This window comes from Phyllostomus hastatus, unplaced genomic scaffold, assembly GCF_019186645.2.
Source record: "Phyllostomus hastatus isolate PE091 unplaced genomic scaffold, TTU_PhHast_1.1 phas_contig_209, whole genome shotgun sequence".
NCBI classification, from domain to species: Eukaryota; Metazoa; Chordata; class Mammalia; order Chiroptera; family Phyllostomidae; genus Phyllostomus; species Phyllostomus hastatus.
Window position 1 is genome coordinate 18,228,393 of NW_025333735.1, and position 22,847 is coordinate 18,251,239.

Sequence of the window (22,847 nt, forward strand, 5' to 3'; positions counted from 1 at the left end):
CATAGTGTAATTAATGCACCATATATGCCACAGGAGAACAACGCTATCACTCTTAACTTGAAAGAAGATAGCAATCTCATAATTTCCACACATCATTGTTTTGTAACTTTCTTAGTCCATAATCAAAATAAGGCAAGATCAGTGTCGCAGGTTTGATTCCCAGTCAGGGTATATGCCTGGGTTGCAGGCCACGGACCCCAGCAACCGCACATTGATGTTTTTCTCTCTCTCTCTTTCTCCCTCCCTTCCCTCTCTAAAAATAAATAAATAAAATCTTAAAAAAAAAGCAAGATCAAATCCCTGAGAACTGAATAGAAAATAGTAGAAAAAATTATGCAGTAAATATGCTAACCAATTGCTCCTTTGTTTCTGTCCTTATTTTGTTGTTGGGAACTATTTTTTTATCTACTTAAGAGAATTTTAGCAATATAATGCAAATTAAAACTTAATTTTCCCCTTGCAAGCTAATATTAATGTTTTATTTTTAAATAACTATTTTCAGCATTTACTTCATTATCATGTAGTTTGTATTATTTATCCTTCATACAACAGAGAGATTTGTGCCTTGTAGTGAGGGAAAATGGGAAAATTATAGCTACTTTTTTTGAATGCAGGGGTATCCCTAATATTCCTGCTGCTCTTGTGACCATGAAGTATGTTCTACCTTTAGATCTTAATTCTCTAATTTTAAAAAATAGGGCAGAATTAAATTTAGGTTGAGGGGAAATTCATGATTTGATTGCAAGGCAGCTTTCTCACATTAATTTTGACTACACTTTTCCAAGAATTAAATCCTATTGAAGTGGCTTTCCAAAATATTTTGTGGAAAATAAGAATTAATAGATGGCAACTCCTCATTCATGATCCCCAAACAGGAGACGAATTCATCAGGCAGCAGGGTCTGTTCTGGAATAGTTTCATTGGGTGAAGCATTTTCCAAAAGCATGGTGGTTTCCCCCTCCATCGAGTTTTGCATGTCAGAAGTACTGCATTCTCCTTGATTTAAAATGAGGTTTAATTTTTCAAGAAATAGTGTATTGTTTAGTGAATTCATACTTGAAACAGAAAGAGCAAAATTAGGATATTTTTTAAACCGAGCATTTTTCCCTAGGTCTAAGAAATCAGCAGTTGTTGGTCTGGGAGTTGAGGAAGCTGTTTCATCATTATTGCTGGGATGATTTTCCTCAGTGAGAAAATTTGAAGTTTGGGGTTTATACCCAGTGTTGAGATCAGGAATATACACAACTGTAGTATTGGTGGGCAGTGACTTTTGCAGGCAGTCTCTCATCTCCAGAAATCCTGTCTTCTTTTCCTTCTTGTAGTCCATAGGCTTGTGTTCTTCTGGGAGAAAGATTTCTATCTCTGTAATCACTGGATCAACATATAGGACCTCTTCGCTGGAATTATTATTCATAAATTCACTCTTTTCCTGGGAAGAAAAAATATTGTTTTATTTTACAAAAAACATTAAATGTGTCAGCTGCATAACCGAATAAGGACTGGAATTCTAATTTCCCCCAACTTTCCTTTCTCTCTTCTTTTCCTCATATTGTTTATCTTCTCATATGATTTTCTCCTTTGTTTTCCTGTTCAAGTTCAAATCTTTATTAAATTCTCCCATGAGGAGACTGAAGGAAAGAAATAATACAAATAATATATGTTTCAAGCACATTTCTTGGCTTAAAAATTTCAAAGAGAAAGAAGCACTTTACATATTAACTTGCATATTATTTCAGGACCTTTTAAAATTTGGATTTTGAAATATGTTAATATTATGGAGACTTACTACAAGAAAATATGTGGTTGCTTAAATGAAAAAGAATAGGGAAGGGGGAAAATCCTATTTTGCTTCCATTTGAGACTAGGGTTGTAAGAAGTGCCTTGAGTTGAGGTTCTAAAGGTGTGCAGCCGCTCACAATTCAGACATGCCTGTGATTGTCAGGAGGTTAGATGAAGAAGATTTTTATTTGTATAAAAGCCTGATGATTACTCTGGGTAAGAAAAAGTTTCAAGGCTTTCCAGCTGGTGGCTGGCTCCCACCCAACACAATTATAAAATTACAGCTGGCTGCTATGGACTGAATGTTTGTGTCTCTTCAAAATTTATATGTCAAGCCCTAACCCCCAATATAATGGTATTAAGTAGGGTGTTTGGACAGAAAGTCTTCTTTGAGTGGAGCCCTCAAGAATGGGCTTAATTCCTGAACAGGCAGAACATGATTCCTCCCTCTGCCATGTGAGGATACAGCAAGAAGGAAGCTGCCTGCAAGAGAGCTCTCACTAGGAACCAAATCTTCCAGCATCTTGATCTTGGACTTCCCAGTCTCCAGGAATGTGAAATATAAATATTTACTGTTTAAACCACTCATTTCATGGTATTCTGTTATAGCAGCTCAAATTAACTAGAACAAAACCTCATCTGAAGGAAACCCTAAGATTAACTTCTAATTTCAAGATCCCAGAATGGGAAGGAAGTTTGGCAAAAAGGAAGACCTTGAATAAAGCAGCATGAACTGTTGTTCAAATTTTCTTCAGGCTCAGTCCCCCTACAGAACTTAGAAGGTTTGGATGGGGTGGACTGATGTGCATAGTAGCCCCCTCTTTTCCACAGGGAATATGTTCCAACCCCCTCCCCCAGTGGATACCTGAAACCAAGATAGTACCTAACCCTATATAGTCATGTGCCATGTAATGTTTCAGTCAACAAGGGAACACATATATGGTAGTAGTACCATAAGATTATAATAGAACTGAAAAGTTCCTATCACCTAGTGATACCATAGCCATCATGACGCCACAGTGCAACGATTACTGTTTGTGGTGATGCTGGTGTAAACAAACCTACTGCACTGCCAGTCATGTAAAAGAATGGTACATATAATTATGTACATAATTTGAGGGAGGACCCCTAAAATGGAATTATCTTCTGAAGGGCAGGCCCTTTGTAGTACAGGCTTCCCCCTTCTAGGTGAATGTTTCAGGAACCCATCTGTAGCAGTGTACCAGCTGGCACTGTGAGACGCCGTATTTGGTTCCAGTGAATTTTTTTGAAGGCTCTTTCAATGAGTTTGCCCATTTCATGATGGGTGATTTACAAGCTCACCTGCCCACACCGTGCTGAGTGTCAGCAGTTTGTGACCAAAAACAGCATTAACCCTGTGCCCCACCTTCCCTATTCACCCAATCTTGCCCCTAGCAACCTTTTTGTTTTTTTATTTTTTGCTTCCCCAGTTGAAAAAAATATTCAAGGGGAAACTTTTGCCAATATGGGAGAGGCGAAACAAAAAATGGCAGCAGCACTAAAGGGCATCAAAATCAATGAATTTTGTAGAGGGTCTCCATTCACTTCAACTGAACCTCTGGCCCATGACTTGCTCCTTATCACATTCCATGGACTCATTTTACTCCTTATGGTATAGACCCTCTACAAATTACTCACCACTGTGAATCCTTGTTTCTCAACATTTTGTTCACACCTCACCATGCGCATTTCTCTGACCCTCCTAAATCTGCCTCTTTCCAAGGACCATGCCTATTCCAATCAAAACCTCCCCGCTGGCTTCTCGTTGTCTTCAGCAGTAGTTTGCAACTCCTTCTCAGTGTTCTCAACATTGCCTTTGTGTGGAATCACTTGGAAAGCCTTGGAAAATGCTGCTGTCTGGGTCTCCCCAGGCTCACCGTCCCTGCAAGATCTTGGAATGGGCCTGGGAGTCAGGATTCTAATATGCAACAATATTATGCCTAGAGATTTCCTTGAAGTTGGGGAAGGAGTTGATTAAAGGGCTTGCCAAAGCTCCAAATAGCAGTCGCAGACTAAAAATACATATTTTTCTTAATTTGAGAAGTATCGGTTAACAGAATGAAATTCCATAGCAATAAGACCTTTTGTGATCTCATCCCACTCACAATTCCAGCATTTTTCCAGCTACTCTTCATGTAAAGCTCTTCAGTAAAGCAATACCCAACATGATCTTTTCACCTCTTTGCTTTTGCTCATGTTATCCTCCCTGTTTTGAATGTTCTCTGTTTCTTCAACTCCTATTCACCTTTCAATGTTCCCTCTACATTCCTGTCATGTTTGGTCTCATTTCTGTCACTGCACTTACATCACTGCATTGCAGCACTTGGATAATGTGGTTGTCTCATTGACTGCATTTTGGGCCTCTCGTTAACCAGGCCAGTGTGCTGGAAAGTAGGAGGAGCACACATGGGAGATTCCTTCCCCTCTTTCATAATCATCAGCAGTTCCTCCTTAACTAGCAGAGTCTCATATACTCTCAGGGTCTTCCTGGCTCACCCTTCTTTTTTTTGGAGGTGGAAAACTGGCCCACCCTTGGTGACATCATCTCCACAGTCCTCTCACATTTATTTTCTCGAATTCCATTGGGTCTCAGGAGTAAAGTGGTGTGTCCTCCTTGGGCTCCACCTGCTTCTCCAATCTCATATAAAATGGAAACCCCTTTGTGTCTTTGAGGCGTAATCAGTTGAGCTTTTCTGCCCTCTTCCTTTGGTCCCTTGAAGACATCTACCAATTGCATGGCCACCAAATGACCCTGGCACCTAGCCTACAATCTTCCACCTCACTTTTCTCTTTTGAGTAGGATTGTTTCTTTCTTTTATCTCTTCTTTCCCTAACTCTTTTCTCTCATCTCCTAAATACAATTTGAAATACGTATAATTTTGTTTCTATTTATTTTATATAGTTATGCTAATATGCACACACACTTTTTTTTTATCAGAATGGAAATTCTACACTATTAAACTGTACTCTTGGTCACAGCTGTCATTTATCTTTTACTTGACAGTGTTTGGTTACCTGTAGCATTTTCACAACATTACTGTTTTCCATATTAGGAATGTCTTCATGAAGCCATTTTGGTATGAGCAATAAGATTCTTCTTTTAATTCTGAAAAACAAAAATAGTACATTCAAAGAAGCATTTTACTTTAGGATTGGTGCAGGCAATCATAAGAGTGATTAGGAAATCGACTATATAAAATGGAATGCATAATAAAAATGAAACTTTCCGAAGCAGGAGCTAAGATTTCCATCTCTTGCTTCAAATAGTTAAGTGGGAAGTTGATTCAATATCTGTCAGATTTTTCTCTTCTTTCTATTGCTCTGCTTCTGTCTATTTAGCCGGAACATTTCAAACATGCACATTAGATTCAAGATAAGTGAAAGGACTATGCTGAAAGTGAAAAACTATACATTTGTTAGATATGGCAAAGCATGATGAACAGGAGACCTCAGTGTGGAAAAGTTTGGAAAACTTAAGGACATTTTATACAACTTTCCAAGGTGACCATACCACAGAAAAATATTAAAGGAGAAAATGTTATATAACAAGATTGTATAATTCCAGCCTCTCTAATTCTGAATTTGTTATGACTTCAAATAAGGTTAAGACGATAGTGGTGGCTCCAACCATTTTTTATGTGGTTGGAATGTGGGACGGGGGAAGTTGTCTTCCAGTATTGTGGCACAGTGAGAATACTATGTTTTATTTAGGCTGTGTGCTTTTCCAGGATCATTGAGGAAGGGTGATGGAAAGAAGATAGAGAAGCTGTGTTTGACCCACTTCTTCCCCAAAGCTACCTCTTGGCACTGTCATTGTGTTGAAAGCACTTTCTGCATTTACAGAAAATATTGATTTGAGCAAAGAGGTTGTACCAAGAAATTAAAAGAAACTAAACTTATCTCTGGCACATTTTTTCCGAGTAAACAGTGCATCTGTGAACAGCAGATCAGATGCATTTCTCTGTTTAAGCAGCTTCTCTATGGACTTTTACTAAGTAACAACCAAAATGGCTGCATGTACTTTGCTAGCCCAATTTTACCTTGCACTATAGGGGAAATATAATTTCCTCACATGTATTCATGCAATGTTTTATGATTCAGCTCTTTTTGTAAATTGGATATTACTAATTAACACTATGTTTCTATACCTAAAATTAGACCAAATTAGTAGGTTCATGCTGTTGTGGAAAAGTTTTTATATAGTTGCTACAGTGAGAATATATATATATATATATTTACCTTACATATATTTTTCTTTTGGTTTCATTATTTAAAATGTTTTTCTCCCTGTTTTCCAGTCCTATATATGAAATAAAGCTTATATAAATAATGTATAGTTATAGTAAATAATAGTATTTTCATATGTATAATAGTTATATTGGGATCATCTCTTGTTCTTTTATATTTTTATTTTTAAAAAGAATACTTATTTAAATAATTAAATTAGCAAAGAATTGTCCTATTTTCTTATTTGTCATTATCAATAGGAAGTGAATTTTAAATTATTCTTAGTAACAAATTTAATGTTACTTTAAATTTCATACTAACTTAGACTTCTTTGTATAACAGCATAAAGTATTAATATTTTTACATGTGTAAGTTGGAACATTAAAATATTTCAAAGAGCTTTATAATCAAGTATATTTTAATATAGCCTAAAATGAAGTTCCATATACATTTGACCACCTATCAAGGGTGCCAGAGATATGTTTATTAATGTGTAATTTATATACTTAAGTTCTGAGGAAAAAGTCTACATAAATTTTTAAAATCACTAGTTTATTTAGAATAGCTCATTCTAAATCTTTCTACTGCATTTTGGTTATAAATTTAAAAGAAACAAAGATTATCTCATGAAGCAAGTGATGGCAAGAAAGAGAAACGATTTCTCAGTGCCAATTAGGCAAAGAACATTCAGATGTATTAAAATTTGAAAGTTATTGGATGGAATGAGAGGTTGCCACATGAAATAGTACACTAGAGATATGTATTCTGGGCTTCTGACCAAGATGGAGGCATAGGTAGATATGCTTTGCTTCCTTACACAACCAAAAGAAGGATAACAACCAATTTAAAAACAAAAACAAACAGAACTTCCAGAAAATCAAACTGATGGAAGTCTGATAACCAAGGAGTTAAAGAAGAAACATTCATCCAGACTGGTAGGAGGGATGGAGACGGGAAGCCGGGACAGCAAGGATGACTGACAAGGCAGCAGCTGGCAGATGGGGATGGATGAGGTGGTGGCTGGCAGACTGGGCTATCCCACATTCACGTGTGGAGAAGCCAGGAGGAACAACTGGGGAGTGAGACAGATTGTGCAACCGAAGTTTCCAGTGCAGGAAAATAAAGCCTGAAAACCTCTGGTTACAAAAACCTATAGGGGCTGTGGCAGTGGGAGAAACTCCCAGCCTCACAGAAGAGTTTATTGGAGGGGCCCATGGGATCCTAGAACATACACAAGCCCATACACAAGCCCTGGGTGGGTACCCAGGAATCAGTGCCTGAAAGGGCACAATCTGCATGCAGGAAGCAAGGGAAGTGACCGAAAGTGGGGCGAGAGTCAAGCAAGTGCCACTGTGCCCTCTCTGATCCCTCTGCCACATACAGTGCCACAACACAATGAAGTGAGTTGCTCCACCTTGGTGAATACCTAAGGCTCTGCCCCTTACAAAGTAACAGGTGCACTGAGACAAAGAAATACGACCCAAATGAAAGAACAGATCAAAGCTCTAGAACAGAACTAAGTGACAAGGAGATATCCAACCTATCAGATGCAGAGTTCAAAACACTGGCAATCAGTATGCCCCCAGAAATTTTGAGTATGGACACAAAATAGAGGGAGAGGTGAAGGCTATGCAAAGTGAAGTAAATAAAAATATACCGGGAACCAACAGTGATGGGAAGAAAACCAGGATTCAAATCAACAATTTGGAACAGAAGGAAGAAATAAACATTCAACCAAAACAGAATGAAGAAACAAGAATTCAAAAAAATGAGGAGAGGCTTAGGAACCTCCAGGACAACTTTAAACATTTCAACATCTGAATCATAGGGGTGCCAGTAGAAGAAGAGGAAGAGCAAGACATTGAAAACTCATTTGAAAAGATAATGAAGGAGAACTTCTCTAATCTGGCAAAGGAAACAGACTTCCAGGAAGTCCAAGAAGCTCAGAGAGTCCCAAAGAATTTGGACCCAAGGAAGCACACACCAAGGTACATTGTAATTACATTAGCCAAGATTAAAGATAAGGAGAGAATCTTAAAAGCACCAAGAGAAAAGGAGATAGTTACCTACAAAGGAGTTCCCAGCTGATAAGACTATCAGCTGACTTCTTGAAAGAAATCTTGCAGGCAAGAAGGGGCTGGAAAGAAGTATTTGAAGTCATAAAAACCAATGACCTACAACCTAGATTTGTCTATCCAGCAAAGCTATCATTTAGAATGGAAGGACAAATAAAGTGCTTCCCAGATAAGGTCAAGTTAAAGGAGTTCATCATCATCAAATCCTTATTACATGAAATATTAAAGAGATTTATCTAACAAAAAGAAAATCAAAACTATGAACAGTAACATGACAATAAACTAACAACTATCAACAACTGAACCTAAAAACAAAAACAAAAACAAACTAAGCAAACAACTAGAACAGCAGCAGAATTGCAGAAATGGAGATCACATAGAAAATTATCAGTGGGGAGGAGGTAGGGAAAGAATGGGAAAAAAGGTACAGGGAATAAGAAGCATAATTGGCAGGCACAAAATAGACAGGGGGAGGTTAAGAACAGTTTAGGAAATGGAGAAGCCAAAGAACTTTTATGTACGGCCCATGAACATGAACTAAGGTGGGGGAGGGGCATTGCAGGGCAGAGGGAGAAAAAGGAGAGAAAAAAAATGGGACAACTGTAATAGCAAAATCAATAAAATACACTTAAAAAGAAAGAAATATGTATTCACTACATCTAGTAAAATTTAGGAAATTGAAGGCTTTATTTTTCTCAAAGTCTCATTTTCTAAATAACTAGGCATAGATCCTTACTATTTCCATATTGGGGAAAAATGATTGAAGAAGGCCAAGGAGAACCGGCCTTGGGGCTGCATGCTAAAACACTGGCATGACTGATATCAAAGTGATAAATTCAGATGGTGTCCCACTTCTCTTCACACTGATTCATGGGATTTGTCTGGGTAGAATTCAAGGCAGGTTATCACTTAACCACTCTAGAGAATCCAGGCACTGAAGATAAACTTGAGGGCACAGTGAAAGCTGTGCGGTGAAAGAGAGTGCATGGGCTGTGAGTTCAACCAGGTCTGGACTCCTGGTTAGTGCTTAGTGGCCTTTTGCTCATCATTTAACCTCTGTAAGCTTTATGTAAATTAGACCATAGAGCTTTCCTGGCAGGGTCATTGTGAGGGTTAAATAAATGACATTTGTAAACAGTTTGGCATAAGTAGGTATTTTTCTTTTCTCTGAATAAAAATGTTGATGGACATTTTTTGTAAATAACTTAATTGACTACATTTTGGTGGTACAAATATATGATCAAAATCAGAAAACAGAAATTCTGCAAAAACCTACCTAGTTCGGAGCGATTTGTTAAATATCACAATCAGAGAAAGAATTGACAACACAACAGCAAAGGAGACCATGCCCGACAAAAGTCCAATGTTCTGTTGCCTGTTGTCTGAGAGGAAAGAAAAATAATTTTAGCTAAGCTTTAGTGTCCATGTGATGTCAGAATCATTCTCTCTACCCTGCTCAAAGCAAAGACCATTTATGTCAAAGGAAAAGAGAAAGAGGGAAACAAAATTATCAAGCTGTGAAGTGACTGCTCTTCCAAACTGCATGACAACGCTTTTTGTTTGAGAAAATCAGGTTGCAGGTTGCATGTATCTGGTGTCAGTGGGTTTCTAGAAGTGCACCTCTAGCAAATGTGGTTAGTATTAGACATTTTTCTGAGCTTGTGCACGCATATTTTATATAAAAAGGTTTAGTGATGAACCTCATTTGGTTTTTCTGACACAAGTGCGAATTCCTAATTGCTTGTAACAGAGCAGGCCACAGTCGTGACTGAGGTTTTTAGTTTTTAGTTTTTTTTTTTTTTAATCTTTGGTGTGAGACAGAAGTTATATACAACTTGTCACCATTCTTTAAAGTTTGTTGTTCATGAATTTTTTCCACTGAGAAAGCAGATTCACTCTACTTAGAATATATGTTATATGTTATAAAATTTTTTATTGTTACATATCTTGCACTCACATTTTATTTGGAAAATGATGTATTGCAGGGGGGAGCGGTGGAGGGATGTGGAAGAGGATATAGGGCAGATAAATGGTAATGGAAAAATACAATAAAAATAATGTAAAAAAAAACAATAAATAGAACACTACCTAAAAAAACAATGCTAAAAATCTTTGCTTATATTTTTAAGTTGAATTAATCCCCTGAAATTGTTAAATAATGAATATAATATATTCAACACGTGTTACCTCCAGGATCATCACATTTTCTTCCTAGTATACATGTAAAACTCTGTTTTCTATTTTCAAATATAGACTGTAATTGAGAAATGATTTATCACACTGGAGTTTGTTCTGAGCTGTGCTGGGTATTAACATCCATTCTATCCCCTTTCTTCCTCCCTTTGGTGAATGTTTATCATATGCTTGTCATGTGGCAGACACTGTATTAGCCCTTCCCTAGTTATTTCCGAGCTGCACCTGCAATACATTTTGGGTCTCCAGACTGTCCAGTTCCTCTCCAAAAGCTAATTGGTGGTCAGGGGCTTAGATTACTCCAAAGTCCCAATGGATATGAAATTAATGTTTTCCTAGGACTAATTACTGAATTACTAAAGATTTCATGCAACTAATGGAAGATACTGACTGCCACATACACATGGGCATTAGTGCATGCAGGAGGACAGAGAATCCCCCTGTTAACATAGCACTGGGCAAAGGGGACCAAGGACAGAGCAGAGTGACCTGAGAGACCTGGGTTTGAAATTGACTCTGCCACTTACCAGCTCTGTAACCTCAGGGCATAATTATAAACTTGCTGAAGCTCAAGTTTCCTCTTCCGTGAAACAGAGATAATAATACCTATCTAACAGAGCTGCCTTGAGTTCCTAGCCTCCACAATTCCCACAGAAATATCAAGGTGCAGGCCTGTGTAGGCATCTGTAATTAGGGATCTGTACTAAACCTAAGCACTTGGCTTATAATTGATTCACATGTACGGATTCAGAGTGCTCACACCTTTCTTTATGACATTTACCACTACTTGACCTTATTTTTCTTGTTTTATTCATTGTTTTCTCACCTCCCCTGCATCTATTAGCCCCAGGAAGACAGGGGCTTTGTTCATTTTTCTCACTGACGATTCCCACGCACCCAGAACAGCGCCTAGCACATAGTAGGTGCTTAATGAATATTTGTTAAATAAATAAGCAAAAGTCCAAAGAATGGTCATATAATCTGCAAAAATTCTATTATTCCTGCCAGATTTCTGTGCAAGGAGGTAAGTGATCTATAAGTGGTCAATAGTGAAATAGTCATGCATAAAGTTTTTCAATTTGAAATTTCTGTTTGGAGTTGTATTTGCCATTATACAACCTGATCTAATATCCTTTTATGCCTAAAATATTTAAGTATACTCATCAATGGAGGATTGAGTCATACTAACAAATAAAATAGGATCTTGATTACATGAGAGAAAGTGCAGAAACTTCAAAATTTGAAGAACAGGATTTGAATTTTACATGTATACTTAGAGTTTTACATGTATACTTAGTGTGAACTTGGACAAGTTCCTCAACCCCTCTGAGCTTCAGGTTTCCCATCTATAAAATAGACATCTAACACTTTTCTCACCAGGTTGTTTTAAAGATAGAAAAAAGTTGATGTATATATATATCATCCTGGCTGGTAGCTCAGTTGGTTAGCGCATTGCCCTGATATACCAAGGTTGTGGGTTTGATCCCTGGTCAGAGCACATACAAGAACCAACCAATAATGCATAAATAAGTGGAATAAGAAATTGATCTCTCTCTCTCTAAATCAATACATATTTTTTTAAAAAAGTAAAAGATGATATATATATAAAACTGCTGGTATGTGGTAGACACTGAAATAATAGAAATTTTTTAGAAGGAAGTTTTGGGGTCTTGAGTCCCAGCACTAACTGAAATGAAAATGTATCTGACCCAGAGCAAAAGCTGGCAAAATCCACCTACACCACTCCTTAAATTCAATTTTAAGCAGCTCTTTGTTGCTTATTTTTCTATAGAAAGCATTTGGCAAATCTTATCAAGAAATTTATACCTGACACTTGATTTTCTCAGTATTGAGAATTCAAATAAATGATTAGTAAAGACTGCTAGAAAATCTACTAAAAAAGTTGCATTTTCTTACCAGAAGTAAGTTGTTCTTTAAAGATGGAAGCAATTAGAAGCCCAGAATTCTGAGTATCATGTTGGAATGATTTCAGCATGACCAGGGGAACTTAAACAAAAAGAAAATAGCTTCAGCTTTTTATATTTTGCACTCAGGTTACCCAATTTCCTAAGCGAGTTTCTTTACTTATTTAGAGATGATGAAAGTAAACCAGTAACTTTAATAAGCTTGAAAGATGGAATAAAAGCAAAGGCCTTATGCAAAAGCATTATGCATCTTTTCTTCTTTTTATCTAATTGGGTAAACCCCAAAGGAGAACACACTGGGAAAAAAAAACAATAAAAACTACTTAGGGTTTATGAAACTTCAAGGTGTTCCCACTAATTTCATGAGTCTTCCAGGCAACAAATGCCAAGGAGCTTTATTTCATTCACTGATCCAAACAAAATTCACAATAACTGGCCTCTACTTGATTCCTTCCAATAAATGATACAATATAGTTGAGGTTTCCTTAGGAGCCTCCAGCACGTGTCACTTGCCTTTGCACAGTCTTTGAGATGCTGTTAGTGAGCTGCATCTTGACACCACATAAGAAGCGCAATTTTGATTAGCAGACACTCTGAGGTTGTAACACGGATAGAATGCCATTAATGACTTCCCCCTGCTCCTTTCCTGCTGACAGGGATGCTGGCCAGCCCGGTCTAGTCATAAGGTTGTCAGGACAAGCTTATGAAAGCATCTGACCAGGAAGGGGTGAGCAGCCTTGGCTGCCAACTCACTTTCAGTCTGAACTCAAAAGAGTCCTGGAGCTTCCTTACCCATCTCTTCCCTCCTGATAATTAAAAGCTGCCAGGGGTGACTTCAAGGGCACGATTCTCCCAGCTGATAAAAGACATTCCTGAAAATGGTTCTAAGCCCTGGATTCCCAAGAGTGCTTCAAGCCCTATTATTCAGTTGTTCTGATTTCTGTGTTCAAATTCTTCTTTTAAAAAAATTACTTTGGGGGCCAGGAGGAAATCACAACTTGAGGTGTCCCTAGCTGCCATTGAGATAGCACTCATTTGTGTAACAAGCTATGTAGCCCAGACAACTGTCTTTGAGAAAAATACAGAGTTTCAATAAAAAGGTTCCTGTGGGTCTTTGGAAATTTTTGAAAAAGGCTGATCTGGGTGCCAAGACAAGCTCAAATGAAGAACAGTTTTGTAAGAACAATGGGTAGGGAATTTTAGAAGATGAAAACATCAGAAAAGCCAAAAGTTCTTTCCTATGCTTTTATGCTGGCTTCTCCACAGCAAGAGGGAAATGTTTCACTGTGAATTGTGACAAATCAGAAATCCCTTTCAGCTTCTCAGGACTTCAATGGCTTTTGTTTCAAGTATCTGGTTCCATCTGAGGATGCAAGGTTATGCCCCATGGCCGACAGCCAGGTTTATTCATCTAAATTGTATTTTATAAGCTCATGTTCATTCTCAGGGAACCCACACAAGAGTCTGCATCTACATTAGTTTGAAATTTTAAGAGAAATATAACATTAAAATGTGACACAATTTTTAATTTGGCAAAACCATGGGTTTATAGCATATGTTGCTCGGTTATTTTTTTTCACTTTCATTATTTTAAAATTAGCATTTTAATTTAAGAATATATATTGCTGTTGGCTTTTAATACAAGTTAATGTAATTCTTTTGTATAAAGTGGTTGTTCAGCAATGAAACTTTAGTTATTAATTTGCATTATGTAGAAGTAATTTTCATATCTGACTAGGGCTTTATTAGCCCTAATGGAGAATAAGCATGATCTTCCTTTAGGCACTTCTGTTATCATAGTTTCATATCAACCAGGTGTGTTAATTTAATTAGATTAAAGTCATTTAAAAGAGAGGCTTAATTGTCAGAGAGTCATTTCACAAAGAATTAGATATCTGAAGTAAAATGATTTATAAACAAGATTGTTGTGGAAGAAATCAGGACAAAGGCAAAATTTCTGAGTGTAGGACTGACATGAAACCATGTAGACAATATTCTTCATGGCATACCGCCCCCAAGTGGTTAACTCATTTCTTCTTAAACCATACTTAACAGTTTTCATTATAAAAGCAGTATCTATAATAAAATAATTTTAACAGGAAAAATAAAAGCAATAGAAAAAGAACCATTTCTAATGCCATCCCCATAATCTACCTGCTATTGGTAGTTTATGGTATTTTCATGTATTTTAACATGTAAAAGTATTCACAAACACAGAATGATGTACACACATAACTTTTATGACTGAAAAACTGTAACAGCTGTAATCATCAATGTGTTGTCTAATGTACTAGAAAAATCTCATGGTATATTTATTATTTATTTAATGTCTGTTGTGTTATAGTCATAATGAGAATCCTATCCCTGGAGCAGAATATTAAATTATGACTGTTACTCTCACAGCGCATACTTGAGTATACTCAGAAAACCCAAATCATCTCTACTTTGGTAAAAACTTCTATACATTTTATATACACTGACTTTTTTTATTAGAGTTAGTCTCGTAGAAGACAATGTGTTCATAGGGAATTTAGAGTGGTTTGAAACAAAAATTGTAGTATCTTATACTTGGCCAAAACTAGAAGCGTAACATAACTACATTTTTTTGGCCCACCCAACACCAGCATAATGTAATCAAATCTGCTCAGAAGGACTTGGTTTTAGCAGTAATGTATTCCATCTGTTTCTTAGGGATGATGTCAAATCAATCTCCACAACCCTTCTCTTTATGTCCACCATGGGGCAAAGTATGCTTGTTTTTTTTAAGTGACCATTTATTGAGTACTAATTATGTTGCAGGTGATGGACTAGACTTTACATACTTACTCTCATTTAATCCTCACAACAATTTAAACAGAGAGATAATTCTATTGTTTCTTTTTTATGGATGAGGAAACAAAGGTGTAAAAAGGATAAATGATTTGCCCAAAGTCACACAGGTAGAAATCACAGAGTAAAAATTTCCATCCAGTTCTGACACACAGTTTTGCTAGTCACTGGCCTCATTAATTAATAACCTGGCTTCTGCAGCAGGGTGGCTCAGGATGGGGGAGCTCAGTCAGCCCTGCAAGCAGCGTCTCCCGCACTGAGACTTAGCCATAGCTCCTCTGGGCGATGGCCAGTGTGTTGGAGCTGCCTGGCCTTGTAGGGCTCTGAACACTACCACAGTGGGTTATGGTTGGGTTAATCCATTAGCACTGATTCTTAGCATCTTCCAGCCTAGAGTTATTTTCTACTGAAAACCAACTATTTTCCTTGATTATACAAGAAATACATACTACTTGTAGGCTGCTTAAAAAGTATAAGAGCATGGAAAAGAAAATACAATTTTATATCTGTTCACAAACTAGAAACAACTATTTTTATATTTATTAACAATCTTTTGTGTATATCTGTACCCTAATGGAGCTCATGCTCTTTATTTACTAAATGCTGTCTTACTTTTCTTTTTATTTAGATATTATATCATGAATATTTCTTCATTTTATTAAAAGTCGTTCATACTAACGACAATGTAATATTTCATCATACTTGTACTATAGTTGTTTAGTCATTTCCCTATTGAGAAATGGTACAGCTTGACGGTTTCAGACACCAGCTTTAGACTTGGACCAAACTATAGTTCAAGTCCTGGCTCCACTACTTGGAGTTGCATGGCCCTGGGCAAGTTGCTTAACCTCTTTGTGACTCAGTTTCTTTATTTGTAAAATTGGGTAATAACAGCACTTCACTCATGAGGTTTGATGAGACATTTGATGAGTGAGTTCATATAAATCACTTAGTCCCATGCCTTACACAAATTAAAAGCTTAGCGTTAGCTATTGCTATTATTGGACCTTTAGATTATATTCCAAATTCTTACTATTATTACTAGCTTATAGATAATTACTATTGTACATAAACCTCCTTTCCATATCTCTGTTTATTGTCTAAGACTAGATTTCGGTAAGTGGAATTACTGGGCCAAAATGTGTGGACATTTCTAAGGCCCCTTTATTTGCTTTTTCCCTTGCCAGTCTTGTTGTCAAAGACACACTAACCATGTCTGTGTCATAAAGGCTTTGACCAGAGCTGACACAAGGGAACTTCCAGACCTTTCTTTCAGAAGGTTCTAGATATTCAAGAAAGAGGACTCATATTAAAAGAGACAAAGGTGTGCTTTTCAAATTATTTGATTTTTTCCAACCTATTTTTCTTTCTTTTGTGTGTGTGTGTGGTTGCCTCTCTTGCACCCCCTACTGGGGACATGGCCCACAACCCAGGCATGTGCCCTGACTGGAAATTGAACTGGTGACCCTTTGATTCACAGGCCACCACTCAGTCCACTGAGCCACTCCAGGCAGGTCTATGTCCTGCCTTTTAAAAAATTAATATATTATATATACTTTACTTTGTCAGTAAGTAATTTTTTAAAAAATACATTTTATTGATTATGCTATTATGGTTGTCCCATTTTCCCCCCTTTATTCCCCTTCACCCTGAACATCCCCTCCCACCCACATTTCTCCCATCCCCTTAATTCATGTCCATGGGTCATAGGTATAAATTCTTTGGCTTCTTTATTTCCCATACTAATCTTAACCTCTGCCTGTCTATTTTGTTCCTACCATTTATGCTTCTTATTCCCTATACCTTTTCCTCCCATTCTCCCCCGACCCCATCCCTCCTGATAACCCTTCATGTGATCTCCATTTCTGTGATTCTGTTCCTGTTCTAGTTGTTTGCTTAGTTTGTTTTTGTTTTTTTTTTAGGTTTGGTTGTTGGTAGTTGTGAGTTTGTTGTCATTTTACTGTTCATAGTTTTGATCTTCTTTTTCTTAGATAAGTCCCTTTAACATTTCATATAATAAGGGCTTGGTGATGATGAACTCCTTTAACTTGACCTTATCTGAGAAGCACTTTATCTGTCCGTCCATTCTAAATGATAGTTTTGCTGGATAGAGCAATCATGGATGTAGGTCCTTGCCTTTCATGACTTGGAATACTTCTTTCTAGACTCTTCTTGCCTGCAAGGTTTCTTTTGAGAAATCAGCTGACAGTCTTATGGGCACTCCTTTGTAGGTAACTCTTGACTTTTCTCTTGGTGCTTTTAAGATTCTCCCCTTATCTTTAATCTTGACTGATGTAATTATGACGTGCCTTAGTGCATTCCTCCTTGGGTCTAATATCTTTGGGACTCTCTGAGCTTCTTGGACTTCCTGGAAGTCTATTTCCTTTGTTAGATTGGGGAAGTTCTCCTTCATTATTTGTTCAAATAAGTTTCCAATTTCTTGCTCTTCCTCTTCTCGTTCTGGCATCCCTATGATTCAGATGTTGGAATGTTTCAAGATACCCTGGAGGTTCCTAAGCCTCTCCTCATTTTTTTGGATTCTAGTTTCTTCATTCTGTTCTGGTTGAATGCTTCTTTCTCCCTTATGCACCGAACCATTGATTCCCGGCTTCCTTCCCATCACTGTTGGTTCCCTGTATGTTTTGCTTTATTTCACCTTGTGTAGCCTTTATTTGTCCCTTCATGTTGCAACTGAGCTCAATCAGTTCTGTGAGCATCCTGATTACCAGTGTTTTGAACTGTGCATCTGATAGGTTGGTTATCTCTTCATCACTTAGTTGTATTTTTTCTGGAGCTTTGATCTGTTCTTTCATTTGGGTCATTTTTTTTTCTTTCAGTGCACCTGTTACATATATCCCAAACCTACTTTTCTTAAAACAGAAATATCTCCTTTTGGTTTCTTTCTAATCTCCTTCTTCTGATAAGCTCAGCTGTTTAAGTGTTATCTCCCAAGGCCCATTTAGCTCTATGGTTGGAATTCAACATTATTGGACCAAGCTTAAAGATTTCAAATGAGTTCACACCAGCAGCAAAGCAAAAGGCAATGGTCAGACATATCAAATAGTACCAGACGCCCGGGGCAAAGAAAAGGACCTGTCAGAACTAACTCATTACCACACCTTGAAAAACAAGTCTAACAATGAATCATTTCATGGGTTACAGTGTCATCCTTGAATATTAAGGATAAGAGGGTATGCCTAGACATACTCAAGGGATTATCTGTATACCTAATTCCTAGGCTATATGTACTTGGTACAAAGAAGGAGAAGAAAGTAAGGATTACAGGTATGGCAATCATATTGTTAAAGGGAAAGAGTAAGAAGAGGAAAATGTAAAAAAGCAACAGCCACCCAGGAAATTTTCCAAAGTGACATGGACCATACAGAGGTGAGGGTTAGATGCCAAAGAATAGCAAAACTTTATATGCAGAAATGAGCATATAAATTTTACCTAGTTGTTTAAGATTCTTCAAAAGTGCAGCTTTGCTCTCAAGCATAGCGTGTACCAATTCTTTTTTTTTTTTTTTTGATCTTAGAAAGAGAGGAAAGGGAGAGAGAGAGAAACATCAGTTTGTTGTTCCACTTATTTATGCATTCATTGGTTGATTCTTATATATGCCCTGACTGGGGATCAAACCTGCAACCTTTGCGTATGGGGAAAATATTCTAACCAGCTGAGCTACCTGGCCAAGGCATGTACCTGTGCTGGAGTCTGAAGAGTCTAGTTTACATTTGCCATGTTTTTAGTTGTCCAACACCATGACATTCTTTTTTGTGGGTATCCTAAAATATGTAAGAGGCCAGAGGGCTTCCCATTGTGGATACCTCAGTGGTGCAGAGGTTCCCTCTCCCTGTAGCCATTAAGTAGCTACAAGCAGATGACCTAAGCCCAGCTCATCAGGTGCCCTCCTCCCACCACTTGCACAGGATACACTGCTCCAGGAAATCACTAAGAATCCAATATGAATGCAACAGCTACACCCAGAGTTTGTTAAAAGTAGAACTCTGTTAGAACAGGGGTGTCCAGGGCACAGGGCAGGCAGTGACACTGGCCACAGTGCCAACTATAGGTTCTCAGCCAATTCTTCCTAGGCTGCAATTTTGGCTGTGGTTCTGGCTTCTAATGTCCCTTGGATCCTGTTTGTTACCATTTTGACAGACTTTCTCCTGATTTCTGCCTATTTCCCTAATAATTCTCTTTCTGCTTAAGAAAATCAGATTTGATTTCTTTTGCTTGCACAGCATCACAATGAATAGTAGAACTGCAATAGTAGGTAGTGGGTAGATAGGTGAGATGTGGCTGAGTAAATAATGATTACCCAAAGAGGTCCATGTCCTAATTTCCAGAACCTTTCAGGAGATTACCTTATATGGTAAAAGGAATGTGAGATGGGGAGATTATTTTAGATTATAGGGTTGGGTCCAATGAAATCACAAGGTCCTTATAGAAAGAAGGCAGGAGAGCCAGAGAAAGAAATTGAAGATGCTGTGCTTCTGACTGTAAGATGGTACCACAAGCCAGGAAATGCAGGCAGCCTCTTGAAACTGGAGAAGGCAATGAAACGGATTCTCTCCTAAAGCATCCAGAAGTTACATAGCCTGCTGATACCTTGTTTATAGCCCAATGATACTGATTTTGGATTTCTCACCTCCAGAACGATAAGATAATAAATTTGTACTGTTTTGAAGCTACTAAGTTTGTAATAGCTTGTTATGTCAGCAACAGGATACTAATACAGGAGATTATTACTTCCTCATGGAAAAGCATAATCTTAAGTCTCTATCAATGGGTTGCAAACTTCTGAGAGACCCTGAAGTTCTTTTGAGTTTTTCTTTAATTCTACAGAACTCTAGTGGTTTATTAGGAACAGGACCCAAAGAAGAAGAAATAAATGCAGAAGAAGAGTCTAAAATGATTAGTATGTTAAGGGACATTGTGTATCTATTTTACCCAGTTTAGTAACCATAAATCTAAAGGTTTATAAACCATTTCAATATCAATGAAAAAGAAATCTCTAATTACAAACAGCAGAATTTTTGAAAAGTACATTCTGTGTGCCTCCCTCTAAATTCATTATATTTAATATCACCTATATTTAGTTGCATTGATATAACTTTTTTCTTTTAGTCACTAAAAGCCCTAAAAAGTGAGTAAGAATCTTTATAGACTCATTGTTAATGCAGCAACCAGCAGTTTTGTGAGAACAAAATGCAATGTGGTTTAATATCTTGCTCATACTTGCCTTCCTTTGGAGAACTGTCAAAAAGAAGAAGAAGAAGAAGATGATGATTTCTCTGGGAAACTTTTCTACTGCAAGTAGCAATTCAAGCAAGTTAATTAGTCATTATGAAATATGACTGCCCTTCCCTCAGGCCTCTGACTTGTCATTAAAGAGATTACAGAGCCTGCACCTTTTCTTCCTCACAAAGAGATCTGTATTACAGTGCAGAACTGAAAACACTCCTGCCTGGAAGTCTCCCTTTCACCTTTTTTTCACCTTGGTAGTGGTGAATTTAAGGAATTGACTTTCACATTTTCAACATTGGTTTTCTATGCTGACAAATTATCTTGCCCTCTTGGCGGCTCTTTCTGTACTGCTTAAAGACCCCAGAAATTTTTACTTGGTGGCCTAGAAGCCCCAACTTCAGCAACCCTTAGTGGTTCTCAGAGCCTCAGTTGAAACCTCACACCCAGAGGCAGGGCAGGGTCCAGACAGAGGAGTACTGTGCAGTGTGATGGCTCACTGGAACAATGGTCTCCCATCCCATGCTCCTGGGGTCTCCCAGGCTTCTGAAGTGGGCTGGGTGGTGAATGACTCAGGGAGCAGTGGGCAGGAGGAAGAGGAATCAGAGAGGTGACCAGATAGTACAAGAGACAATAGCCTGAGGTTCTCACATGCCAACCCTTCTCTGGCCCCTCCCCCCAAAACTACCAATAATATTGATTCTTCCAATCCAAGAACATAGAGTATCTTTTCATTTATTTGTGTCTTCTTCAATTTCTTTCATCAATGTCTTACAGTTTCAGTGGATAGATCTTTCACCTTGGTTAAATTAAAGTCTTTTATTGTTTTTGGTGCTACTATAAATTTCATTGTTTTCTTAATTTCTCTTTCTGATAGTTCCTTGTCAGTACATAGAAGTGCAACTGATTTTTGTATATAGATTTTTTATCTTGAACTTTACTGAATTTATTTATTAGTTCTAACAGTTTTTTTTTGGTGGAGACTTCAGGGTTTTCTGTATATAAGATCATGTCATTTGCAAAAAACAGGGTTTTACCTTTTAAATCAATTTGCATATTTTAAGTTTCTTTTTTTTTTTTTTTTGCCTAATTACTCTGGTTTGGACTTACAGTGCAGCATTAATAGAAGTGGTGAGAGTGGGCATCCTTGTCTTGGGCCAGATCTTCAAGAGGAATCTTATAGTGTTTTATGATTATGTTGTAAATGGTTAGGTGGCTGAGGAGTGCTGACACAGGGCCCTCCTAGGTTGCTTAGAAGAAGACAGCACAGCTAGTAGAGTGCAGGTGCTAGAATCCCAGCCTGAGTTATGCCCTGCCTCTACCATTTTACCATTTGTCAGCTTTGTACCATTTGGCAAAACTGCTTAATCTCCCCGTGCCTCACATCTTTTTCATCTACACAATTGGAATGATAATTACACTCCTGCAGCGGTGAGTAAAGGGCAATTCATATGTAAAATGGTTATCACACTGCCCAACACAGAGAGCATCCTATGAATGTTAGCTGTTATTATTTACTGTCCTGAAGTCACTCTGCATCCAGTCACTTAATTAAACTTTTGCTATTATACCAGCATAGAAAAATATGAGTTTCCAATCCAGAGAAGTTTTTGTGTTTGCAAAAGCCTAATATTATATTCTGAGATTGATTTCTTTCTTTTTCTTTTTTATTATAAGGTTTTGTTTTCCAGTAAAGCCTAAGCACTCTGAGGAAGGAAAAGAGAATAAGTCATTTAACTATTGCTGTAAATGAGTTTGTTTGGTTTCTTTTGGAGACCAAGTTTTTAAAGGCCAAGGAAAGGCACTATCCAGAGGGAAAGTGATACAGAAGAATACTAGGGGCTGTACCTACTTAATGATTTGCAGTGCCATCTGAGCATAATTGTGAAAAATCATTGGTGGGTGTGTGTATATGTGTTTAAGAATTTTCATAACAGTTTATTTGAGCCAAGCTGACAACATATACCAAGAGCAATATCTCAAATGCTCCTGAGAATAAGAGTCTTGCAGCTTTCTTATGCATTTAAAATTAAGAAAGGAATGTGCATGGAGGTGGGAGAAAGCAAGGCAGGGACTCAATTACATGATAGGTAACAAGATTATGTGTTCTCTTGAGGGTTAATACTCACTTCAAGGGGTATTACATCTGATATTTCAAAGGTGTGTTAACCTGAGTGCACAAGAACAATAAACAGGGCTGTCTTAAAACCTTTCACTTATGAAGTTATAGGCCTGGGGAAAACACATTGTTTTGAGATGAATGAATTCAGCTATACACACATAACAGTTTCAGAGAACAAAACAGGAAATTCCTGCATAGAGGGACATTACTATCTGGGCTGTGTTTCTTTGTGAATAAATAAACCTTTATTACTGGAAAAGTTTGGCTGCTCAAAAAACCCCATGTCAAACAAGTTGGTTAACTAAAAGTATTACAGGAATTATTTTATTTTTTTCAATTGTGAAATAATTCAAACTTTACTTGTGAGGTTTCATTCTTACTGCTTTTATTTATATCTTTATTATAGTGCCATCTAATTAATTTTTTTCATTA

At 37.4% G+C, this 22,847-nt stretch overlaps 1 protein-coding gene across 1 annotated transcript in view; it reads right to left on the reverse strand.

The window, feature by feature from the left end:
- Positions 1–787: 787 nt before the first annotated feature.
- The window catches only part of IL23R (interleukin 23 receptor), a 63,007-nt gene continuing 40,947 nt past the window's right edge, over positions 788–22,847 (reverse strand). Inside the window, exons 8-11 of the mRNA XM_045835564.1 lie at positions 12,213–12,302; positions 9,379–9,484; positions 4,816–4,906; positions 788–1,429 (exon numbers count right to left, since the gene is read on the reverse strand). Of these exons, the coding sequence (XP_045691520.1) occupies positions 788–1,429; positions 4,816–4,906; positions 9,379–9,484; positions 12,213–12,302 (929 nt within the window). The remainder of the gene's footprint in view (positions 1,430–4,815; positions 4,907–9,378; positions 9,485–12,212; positions 12,303–22,847) is intronic.